The sequence below is a fragment of the Lemur catta genome, chromosome 1 (assembly GCF_020740605.2).
Source record: "Lemur catta isolate mLemCat1 chromosome 1, mLemCat1.pri, whole genome shotgun sequence".
Classification (NCBI taxonomy): Eukaryota; Metazoa; Chordata; class Mammalia; order Primates; family Lemuridae; genus Lemur; species Lemur catta.
This window is the reverse complement of record NC_059128.1, coordinates 186,616,538-186,628,675: the sequence shown is the minus strand read 5'-3', so window position 1 is coordinate 186,628,675 and position 12,138 is coordinate 186,616,538. Positions and strand designations below refer to the sequence as shown.

Below are 12,138 nucleotides of genomic sequence, written 5' to 3'. Positions count from 1 at the left end.
ATAATTATATAGTGGTCTGTGTTAACCTTTCTATGTTAACAATGGCAGCAAGCACTGTGTACTAGGTAGTATTTTAAATGTCTTATTCTACCCTGTAAGGTAGATATTATTATTCCCAAATTACAAAAGTGGAAATTAAAATATAGAAAACAAAATTTTCCCAAGATCACATAACTGGCAGATGGTAGACATAGGATTTGAACCTAGGTTGCCTAGCAGGAAGGTCTGTGCCATTATCCCCTAGCTACGGGGTGAGCTGACCTTATTCTGTGATAACAAAGCTAATGCACACTGGCAGAGGGCTCTCAAGTGCTCAGAACAATGTTGGTAACATTTCAGTTCTTAAAGAACAGACTGTTGGCCGGGCATGGTGGCTCATGCCTGTTATCCTAGCACTCTGGGAGGCTGAGGCAGGAGGATCACTTGAGGTCAGGAGTTCAAGACCAGCCTGAGCAAGAGCGAGACCCTGTCTCTACTAAAAATAGAAAGAAATTAGCTGGACAGCTAAAAATATATATAGAAAAAATTAGCCAGGCATGTGGTACATGCCTGTAGTCCCAGCTACTCGGGAGGCTGAGGCAGATGGATTGCTTAAGCCCAAGAGTTTGAGGTTGCTGTGAGCTTGACGCCACGGCACTCTAGCCAGGGCAACAGAGTGAGACTCTGTCTCAAAAAAAAAAAAAAAAACCAGATTGTTTTTATTTAAATCTCCAAAGTACAAGTATATTTCTATTTCTTTTATTATGTGTTTACCTAATTACCATTGAACATACATGAACCATGAAAAGACTGCAAGAAGTATGGTTCCCTCTCAGTGCAAATTTACATGCTATGCAAGGCCATTGCTGTGGTCAGAGGTGTCCTGTGGCCCTCTGCAGTAGTCTTCTGTTGGAACAAGAGTTATATCCAATTTCTCAAATATATCTCTCCTTCCCTGTCTCCCATTTCTGGGACTAGAGTTAGTAAGCTAAGTGAGGTTTGGTTGAGTCATAAAACAGGGTCTTTGCCACAAGGTATGCAGGGGATTGAAAGAAGTAAAGAATATCATAAGCGCAGGGAATTGGGGTAAGAGGTGATGAATGAAAAGAAACTAACTAGAATAGAATGTCAGCCTCCTCCAGGGATCACCATACAGTCCCAGATCACACTGTCCTAGGAATGTGGCTCACTTGCATTGGACTCACAGAGCCTCTGTATTGCCCCGCTCCAGAGGGCACCATTTATACTGTGGCCTGTGAGAATGACACCCCTGTCCCCAAATCATGCAGTGGAAAGCCTATGTGGCAGTCAGCAGTGACCCTGAAAATGAGGTCCAGAGTCATATTTAAAAGGATGAAGGTTGCAGGGCAGCAAGAGCTCTTGGACAGATGCAGTTCTTGGCTGCATATCAATGCCAAGGTCATGTTTCCAGCAAGGTCCACCCGGGTGGACAGAGGGAGATCCACACACAGGCCAATGCCCAGACAGGAGGGCACTGGCAGCAGTTGGCAGGATTCAGAGATGGCTTGCATTCCAACAGTGACATGGGGTGGTTCTCACCAGTAGAGAGAACGAAAACCCATGGCTTACTGTTCATGTATCTCCACCTCTGTTCATCCCCAACCGGAACTGTCTACAGCCCATTCATATTAGTGGTCTCAGAGCTCCCGGGTAACCACCAGGTCCGCCTCTCTTGGTTCTGCATGTGGCTGAGGAAAAGCCTCCCTTGGGAGACTGTTGTTCTTGATAGGTGACCAGGGCCAACAGGCAAGAGCAGGCTCCACAACCCTATACCTGGAGCACAAGGGCTTTTCAGGCTCCTCATAAGTGCTCATGGAAATAGTACTTTAGCTACCTCTTGCCTTTTAGCCATACAAATTCTGGGAAAGAGCCCTCGTCATGTATTGCATTTGCTGCCACTTCTCTCAGTCTAAGGGGGTCCATTAATAATGAGGTGTTTTCTTTTAGAGTTTTTTTTTTTTCCCCATACAGAACAATACCAGATCCTGTGTGGTTGCTCAGATGGTTGTATGTTCATGAATGTGAAAGGCCCTCTCCTGGGGGTACCAGCCCCCGGTTTTCTGCTTAGAGGTTTCCTTTGAGCAAGAAGCTGTCATACAGTGCGGATGGGTTTTAAATATCTCCACTCTTCTCGAGTAGGCTCTGAATCATAAATGCCTTTATCTTGACTTTCTGATCCCCAGATTCCCCTATCCCAAGAGAGGGCTCTCGGTGAAGCAGAAAAATTGACAGTAGAGGCCTTGCTAATGTGGAAACATTGTATTTCATTTTAAAATAAAGTCAATATGATCTAAAAACATGGGGCAAATTGAATTGTGAGCTTCACCATGCCATCAAGTATTTTGGATCTCAAGATTTTAAAGAAAAGAAGGGTTTTCAGAACTGGTTCTCTTGCAATCCTGCCTTATAGGAGGGAGACCACCAGTCAGTGTATCTTCCAACTCTGGGACTCTATGATTTTGAACTGGCCCTTGGCATGAGATTTCCCCCACAAGGCAAATTTCTGAGATGTCAGAACTTCTGGGAGCAACAGAACAGTCCTACAGCCACTGTTGAATGAACGCCATCTTTGCACCCAAAGTTTGTGCTGCCTCAAGGACCACTGGGAAATAGCCAGTCGAGGCAGGGAGAATTCAACTCTATTTCATTTTAGTTTTTCAATAGGTCTTTCTGTCTTCTTCTACAGAACAAAATATATAACCAGCTGTTTCAAATTTACGACTAGAAGGTTGAGTTTCTGAAAGCTGATTAACATGGCTACTCTATTTTACGATGTAACTAGTTCTCCAGGTAGTAGTAAGAAAATGAATGCAGAAATAATTAACCAGAAACAGTAAAAATGTCAACTCTGTTTAATGTTAATTATGATGATTAATATCATCATGGGATTTTAGGTCACATACGAATGAAATAAGTTACACATAAATATAACTTGAAAGAAGCAAGAATGAAACTAAGACTTTCAAAGATAGATGGACCTCTGTCATGTGAAACATTAATTTATAAAAAAATAATTTTATGGTTATGACATTTGCTTTTACTATAGATGTTCTGGTTTCCAAGGCTAATCCAACAGAGGCACTTTATTTCTTTTACTTGTTTCTTTGATTCCTGATGCCTTCAGTTCAGGTGGCTCCCGCTGGGGAACAGTAATACCTTAAGTTGGGATTTCATGGGTCAACCACTTGGGCTTCCCTCAAGAGAATTTTGGGCATGGATGGGAATGTGCCACATAATTCATTCAATTAGATTGTAAAGATCAAAACTGCAACTAAAAGCAAAAGTGAACTATCACTAAATCTCTAAATACAGTGTAAATGAAAGTAATATATAATTTATAAGATTTAAATAATTAAAAATAGTTGGGTATAAATTTAATCCCTCCTTGACTTAGAATGTTAATTGCTGCTCCATCCTAAGCATATCGCTACGTAGGCTGTAGAGTACAGTGGGCCTGGAGTGAAACAATCTGGGTTTATCTTGATTGTCATTTACTATGTGACCTCGTGGAAATTATTTGATGCCTTTGAGCTCCCAGATTCTTCCTCAAAAGGCATGAGTCTTAGAAAGCAATACACACATAAAGATCTTAGAACAGTGCCCAGTACATATAAACCAACCAATCAATTAATGTCAACTTTCTTTCACCTTATTCTGCAACAAAAGAATGTCTTCCTCTCACTTATAATGCTTTGATTACAGTAAAGAATTAAGTATTTCCTTAGAGCTTCCTGGTGGCATTCTTGACACATTTCTGCACTTCAGACTCAAAATGGCATGAGGATCAAAAGCCTCACATACACATGGCTTGGAGTTTTGGAACCTTGGAGAATCTTGGAGAGAACAAGGTTTCAAGCACTGTTAAAAGATCTTCTTTCTTGCTAGATCTTGTACTTTTGTCCTGACCCCAGAGAAATTTCTTTCAGTTGTATATTAATAGAATTTGATTTCAGCCTGCACATCAACATTAACTCTGTGTAGTAAGTTAATTTTAAAATAAGCAATTAGGTGAAAATTTCAGGACACTAAGCAACCTAGATTCCATGGATCATTATGAAGTCCCTTTACTCTAATCAAAACAGCATTACAGCAACATTCAAACTTCCACGTGGCTGAGGGATCATTTTTTCTTATTTTTCCATACACAATAGTAGTAATAGTCATAGTAATAGTGTTAATAATAATGATAACAAGCACTATTAAACACTTGCTCTGTGCCAAGCACGTCTGTCTGAGAGCATCACATGAATTAATTCATTCCTGCTCACATTAACTAGAGGGACCAACTCATCCAGTTTGCCTGGCACTTTCCTCGTGATAGCACTGGAAAAATCGAGTCCTGGGAGCCACCTTAGTTCCAGGCAAACCAGGATGGCTGGTAACCCTAAACAACCCTTAGAAACAGGTAGTATTATTATTATTGTTCACAAATGAGCCACAGAGAGGTTATGTAACTTGCCCAAAGACACACAGCTAGTAAGTAGGAAAGTCTAGCTACAGAGTCTGTGCTTCTAACCAGCACCTTGGAGGAGAGTTGGACTTTGGATGAGGGGTGTAGGAAGTTGGGCCTAAAGTGGATTCTGAAAGGAAAAGCTCTTCGGTCCCTCTCTCAGAGCAGAAACATTGGTTGTGAGAGCATTCAAGGTTCTCCATCACCTGATTTGAAGTAGGTTGATGGGCAAGTCTCACTTTGTTCTTTAATAGCAACATAAAACAGAAAGCAGACACAATTTTTAAAGAGTATTCACATAAAAAATTTGCATGTATATATGTACCAAGGGATACTACATACCACTGTGTGTGATTAGATTTCAGCCTTCACATGCAAAATGTCCAACGTCCTCCAGCAAACCTCTACCCTCTGGTAAAGGACTCTTATAAGTGTGCCCGAAACGCCCTGATTTTTTTATTAGGACAAGATTTCTTTCTCTACCTGAGTGTTTTTGTTCACTGTGCAGTAGTTTTATTCTCTGTGATTACTTTTTCACTTATTATAAGATTACAAAATTTATTTTGCATTACAACTTAGATTTGCAGAGAAAATGTACCATCATTTTTTCTAGAGCTGATCATGAGTGACCAACTACTGGTTAGTGAGGGGGAAAATTAACTAAGAGTCCCTATTTAAAGTTAATCCCATCTGATCATTTGAATAGTACTTTTAGGAGACAATCTCTCATTTGGATGAAAATGTTCTTTCTCCTAAGCACATCTCCTAAGCTTATTTTGCTAAGGTGGCATCTGAGGGCATGTGTTATTAAAGCAATCATTTGCAAAAGAACTTTATTTTATTCTCTGTATTATTCAGAACAAAAGCATCTGTCATGCCTACTTAAGAACTGGCTCAAATTTTTGCCACGAGGGGGAAATGAGTGTAGTACTTTTGCTCTGGGTGGGGACACAGGTGCATGTGATATGGCTAGTGGCCAACCAGCTGCTGCAAAGGAACCGTGTATTTTTCTACCAATAATGTTGTAAGTAGACTAGACAAAGTCCTCTTTCCCATTATCTTCCTGCCCTAGATTCTCATCATATGAGAAATTTGATAGTTTTTTCTTAGTACAGATCAGTTCAGCTACACACATATCTGAGCACTTCTACAGAACTGAGCCCTCAAAATACCAAGATGTGTACTCCTGAAAAATTATCTAAGTTCAAATAGTCATTTCAGAAATTCATCTTTTCTTTTGAGAATCTAATTTTGTTTTATCTTAAAATATCTTTTGTTCTATTTCCTATATAAAGTTATGAAATAATTGCTATTCTGTTCAAAACTTCTAAACTTTAATTGGGGGGGAGAAGAAAACTACAGTTTTAGTCAAATATAATATATTTTGCAAATCATTTGGTATTAAGTTTGAGCTGGGTGTAATAGCAAGAGCCTGTAGTCCCAGCTACACAAGGATGAGGATTGCCAGAGGCCAGGAGTTTGAGGCTGCAGTGTGTTATGACAGCACCTGTGGATAGCCACTGCACTCCAGCCTGGGCAACAGAGTGAGACCCTGTCTCGAAAAAAAAATAATAAATTAAATGACAGTATTATTTATTCATTGTGTCAGTATTTTGTATTCCATGTCTTTGCAATACATTAAAGGATAATTAAATGGGAGATTGAAAAAATGGCTTCAGAGGTTTCTGTCTGGCTAGCGACAAGTAGGAGGAAGACTAACGGATCCTGTTGTCATCCCTCCTGTCCTGAGTTCCAAGAGCAAGCCCTGGTAGCTCTGGACAGTCACCACAGACACATTTCTTCATAGGCCTCTCATTGAATCATTGAATTTTGGAGATGAAAATTTCATTCTAATATGACAGCTCCTCAAAAAATTAAACATAGAATTACCATATACTCCAACAATGCCACTTCTTGATATATACCACAAAGAATTTAAATCAGAGCCTCAAATAAATATTTTATATTTATGTTCATAGCAGCATTATTCACAGTACCCAAAAAGTATTAACTCAAATTTCCATCAACAGATAAATGAATAAGCAAAAAATGGTATATACATACAATGGAAAATTATTCAGCCTTAAAAAGAAATGAAATTCTGATACATGCTACCACATGGAAGAATCTTGAAGATATTATGCTAAGTGAAACAAGCCAGAACAACAAAACAACTATCGTATAATCCTACTTATCTGAGATATCTAAAGTAGTCAAATTCAGAGAGACAGAAAGCAGAATGGTGTTTGCCAGGGGCTGGTGGGGAGAGGGGACTGGGGAGTTTAACGGGTACAGGATTTCATTGACGAAGGACGAAACAGTTCTGGAGATGGGTGGTGGTGATGGTTCACGACAATTTGAAAGTACTCGGCACCACTGAGCTGTATATCTAAAAATGGTTAAAATGGTAAATTTTATGTTTAGATAATTTACCACAATAAAAAATATCCTTACCCTCATGGAGCTTACAATCTAGGAGAGAAAGATAATAAGCAAATAAAATGCAAATTTTTTAAAAGTAGATTAGCTTTTTTCTTTCATTCTAGATCAGCTTTTGGTTTGCCCCCATTTTTACAGATAAAAAGCCAAAAGACAGACAAGAAAGGTAACACAGACTACCCACTAAGACTCTGTTTGTCTGACTCCTTGGCCAATAATCTTTCCATTGAATCATACTTACTTTTTGAGGTACTTTTATTACCTTTATTTTATCTGAGCCATTCAATTATGTACTGGAAAGAGAATAGGCTCTGGCCCCTGGGTTCAAACTACAGCTCAACTGCTTCCTGGAAGTTTGATCTTGAGATTTCTTCTTCAGTAAAAAGAAGATAGCAAAGCCTACTTCAGAAAGTTAAATGTAATTTGTTACACTTAACGTCTAGGTACAAAGTAAGGAGTCAGTGAAAATTAGCTCCCTTCCTAAATCCCTCAAAATGCCTCCTTGTTGTTTTATTTATAAGCTACATTCAATGTGTGAATACTTTTAGTCTAGCAATTTCAGCAAACCTGTTCCTGTGTTTGAGTTTTTATAAATCATTCTTGAAATATAGTTTAGATATGAGCAAGACTGGCTCATTGTTGAACACCCTGGGAAACAAGCCAGATACATTTATTTGACTCTTATTTAGCTGGGAGGGAACTTTCAAAGGATAAGTTTGGTAAAGAATTCAAAACAAGAGCTAACTTATCCTTCCTTCCTAAAAATAAAGCCAACTCTAATATTTCTACTAGCTATTTTAAAAAATCAAAGCCATATTCCATTTTTAATCTTAAAAGGCACTTATCTCTAAATAAAAACTGTATAGTGGCATTGACTATATATAAGTGGCTACCCTGGGAGATGGATTATAAGAGGACAGTCTCCCAAGAAGAACGGTGTGTTTCTCAGATGTGGCAGAGTGAATGCAGGGCAGGAATGAAGGCGTCTCAACGGCACTGTGGAAGAAAAGTGGCAGAAGAAACAAAGAATTCCAAAATGATTCTTAAAGATTTTGACTCAAAAAGATGACCGAACATTCTTGTATTTTTGTGTCATGTCTTTAAATTTATCCATCTGTGTAATGTCTATATTTGGGGGTTTTTACCATATTATACATTATATAGTGCTATCAGTACTCTTATTGACATCAGTCTTTATAAAGACCAAACTAAATCTTTTGATTTTTTAGAAAAAGAAGCCACATTCTAGCAAAAGTAAGGCAATAACTATCAGATTTGGTGGAATACAGAAAGCATTCTGTATTTAAGAAAGCATGACTTCCTCTCTCTTCAACATTGAGTCTAGAAAAATAAATAAGCCTTTGGGTACCAATTATATAAGTGGAAAACATTTTAATGACCCATATACACTAAACATACTACCTGAAATTACCTTGAACATTCATGCCTTATGTGATTTTTTTTTTTTCAGAGTCCCCTACACTTAAAATGTTCATCTCCCTCACACTTTTTCTAAGTTCAAAATCGTGGTCATTTTTCAAGATCCACCTCAGATATTTCCTCCTCCCTGAGGCTCCCTTCTTCTCCAGTCAGCATGCATCGCTCATTTCTCCGAGTAGTCACAGTTGTGTGTCCCTCCATTATCTCATAAACATAAAACAACCTATAACCATTGCATACAGACGTTTCTCCCATTTGGCTATTAGCTTCTTAGGAACAGGGTCTACATCACAGCCCCTACTGCTCTCAGCACCATGTCTGACATTCATTCATTCATTCATCCAACAGCCATTAATTGCACGCCTACCATACGATACCATGGAGCGAACAGGAGGGAAAAAAATCATAGAGACTAATCTATAGGTTAGACAACTAAATCTCTATGTTGTAGGGAAAATTTTCCAAGCTAAGAAAGCTCTTAAAAAAATGAGAAGAAAAATGTTGATTTTGACCAGGTTTACCGAAAGCATTAAGAAAAGTCTTATAGCACAGAATGTATTTATTTTTATAGCCAGTGTATATACTTCTAAGTTAAAGATCTTTCTCTTTTACCACTCTGTCCATTTTATGTGATCTGAGACCCCTGTAGTTTTTGTATAAAAAGCTAGTAGACTCGGGGTGAATAAAATAAATCTAATCGATGTTTATTTTCAAATGAAGACATAACTGAGCAGTAAAAATTTAGAGCAAAGAAAATGACGAAAACTACTTTTTAATGGTAAAAGCCTGAAGTCCAACTTGCAACTGTCAAGCTAACTGCATGGATTCTTAGAAAAGAATTTGTTCCGTTTTGAAACTTTCTATTAAAACATATTGCTGTCTCAATGTATAAATTACACCTAGATTTATTTCAAATACCATTTTTGTGTGTATGCTCTTATGAAATACTTGGTTTCCTATTTCTTTGGCATAGATTAATTTAAATTCAATTTTTCAGAGCATCAGTGCCAATTTTTTTTTTTAATTACCATTGTCAAACATTTCTGATAGGGCAATTTTAGGTTAATATTGTATTCCATTCTATTTTCATAGGTCTTTCTCGGTGCCAGGCCTTCTGGTCTGTCCAGTGAAATGTCAAGCACTCTTTACATCTCATGACCCATTCACCCACAGAATACAGAAATGATTTCTGATTTTATGCAAGGATATTGTATGTTCAACCTAAAATTTTTTTAATTCCCAAAAACAATTACTTTCACAAAAATTATTCCTTTTCCATATCAGCATTTCAGAATCACAGAATGCTATTAATTATTAAGATTTCTGTATATATCTCTAACTTGACCTATGGCTTTATTGTTGTTTCCAAGGCCTCCTCTTTTAATCTGTCATTGGCCACTCTCCCTTAGCTTTTCTAAACTTTTCCTGAAAAGCCTGTTTCTTCCCTCACACCTGACCTCTGATGGAACACTTCCTCCCCCATGCTCTAGAGAATTCAATACACTGTCTTAGGTGGGGGCTGCTTCTGTGACCCTTACTAGGGTCTCCATCAACTTTTAATAAACTCTCATCCATTTTCATTTTTTAAAGTAGGGCATACCGAATCTATTAATTTTTAAAACTTTTCATTTAAAAAATCAGGTTAAGGCCGGGCATGGTGGCTCACGCCTGTAATCCTGGCACTCTGGGAGGCCGAGGTGGCGAATTGTTTGAGCTCAGGAGTTCGAGACCAGTCTGAGCAAGAGCGAGACCCCATCTCTACTAAAAATAGAAAGAAATTAGCGGGACAACTAAAAATATATATAGAAAAAATTAGCAAGTCATGGTGGTGCGTGCCTGTAGTCCCAGCTACTTGGGAGGCTGAGGCAGAAGGATTGCTTGAGCCCCAGAGTTTGAGGTTTTTGTGAGCTGGGATGATGCCACGGCACTCTAGCCAGGGCAACAGAGCGAGATTCTGTCTCATCTTTAAAATAGAAACAACACCCATCTTGTAGGGTTGTAAAAATTAAATGAAATCAAACACATAATGCATGTGGAAATCCATCAATGATAACCATTATTATCCAGTACTTAACATGGTGTCTATCACATAGAATCTCAACCCATATTTGCATCATTCATTCGTTCATTCATTATTGACTGTCCCTATATATGCCTCCTCATCACCTCTGCTCTATATCACTCATCCACCCATTTTCTTGTCCCTAAAGGATAATCTCATTCTGTCTCCCTGCTTGAAGCTCTTCAAGATGAAATGACCTTTTCAAACCAGACCAGGCCAGTTCACAGGAAGCCACAGCTCAGCCAGAGTTATTCTGGAAGCTGTCTCCCTGCACAAATTTCCTCCATCCATTTGTTTATGCTTCCCAGATTATCACTTCAAGGTGTCCAATCAGATCAAAATAACATGGTATCTCTCTTTTTATTGCTGAGAAGTTTTTTCTTCCATAGGATTGATTCTTCACACATTGCTAATTAGAACAAGAGAGAGATGGATAGAATACAACCTGTTTAAATCATCTTCATTTAAATCTACATTCCATGAAATGAATCCCCTCCCAAATGCATAGTTGTTTGGCGTTACTAGCTCACAGTCTGAAAACTGAAGAATATTTTCCAAAGGTGTTTGTGTGTTGAAGGATAAAATGTAACTCTGGGAAGAACCTAATGTTTAACGCTTTGTGTATTTGTTTCTAGATACTGTTAGGAGTTGTGTAGCAAAGCTGTTCTTCACATGCTCCCTGAAGGGTCATTACTGCCTATACAGTAAGTCCAGTTTTATTCTCATCAGCCAAGAACCTCAGCCATGGATCCAGATCATGTTTCTGTTTCAGCAGGTGTGTATAATTTGTGCTCGGCAGACTCCTTAATGAGCTTATGGGATATGAGTCTATAATCATTTTTATTCAATTATCAATTCTTTGGCCAGAGTTGATATGTAGATAATAACAATATATATATTTCATTAATAATTTTTAACATGAATTTTCTATAAAAGACTCTGGATTGTTAATCAACAGACCAAACATATTAATATCTTAAATATCCTTAACTTTAAAAATGAAAAATGGCTCAACAACAACAACTTATTTGGGGGAATAGCTTTCCTTAGGTAGCACTAGCCTTTATTTCTAGTCTTCCAATCTCCAGTTGGTATTAGTGTCAATGTATTCCTTTTGACATTGCTAAGATACTAAAATGCCACTTTTTTCTATAGGAATATGTATATAAGTGAAACTATATACAGAGCAACTTATAATTTACCAAGGAAGAATTTGATGCAAAGATGTTAGTATCAAAAGAGATTCTTATTTGGAAGTAGTTATCCTGCATGCATTAAACTTTGACATAAAATTTGAATGTAAATTATGTTACGTTAGTAATATAAGGAACCTTAGATATCATTTTTACAGATAATAAGGGCAGAACTCAAGTCATCTGACCCCTGATCCAGTGATCTTTTCACTGTTGTACCTGTGTTGAAAAATAAAATGGGAGGATGCAGCTAGAAGCAGGGACAGTGAAGGCAGAAAAAACAAAATGCAAATGTTATATGGTTGAAAATTAAGCCAAGTTATAAGATAATGTATTTACTTCTGTTAATAAAATATTTCTATAATGGCTCCTACAAAAATCACCAACTAGACAGTTATATTTCTTTATAAAATCAAGTCAGGCTTATTGAGAAAAAAATGATTTTTAATTCTGAATACATCATAATCATAAAGTAGAACCATAGTAATTAAGAAAAGAGACAGATTAGAAATGCCTTAGAAATACAATTTTTTTCATAGCAAATCTTCTTAAGG

The 12,138-nt window shown here is 37.7% G+C and overlaps 1 protein-coding gene across 5 annotated transcripts in view; it reads left to right on the top strand.

Moving 5' to 3' along the window:
* Nucleotides 1–12,138, top strand: part of VEPH1 (ventricular zone expressed PH domain containing 1) — a 211,061-nt gene that overhangs the window by 133,455 nt on the left and 65,468 nt on the right. For all 5 annotated transcript variants that reach the window (XM_045539535.1, XM_045539534.1, XM_045539536.1 and 2 more), the window contains one exon: nucleotides 11,027–11,166. In XM_045539535.1, coding sequence (XP_045395491.1) covers nucleotides 11,027–11,166 — 140 coding nt within the window. The remainder of the gene's footprint in view (nucleotides 1–11,026; nucleotides 11,167–12,138) is intronic.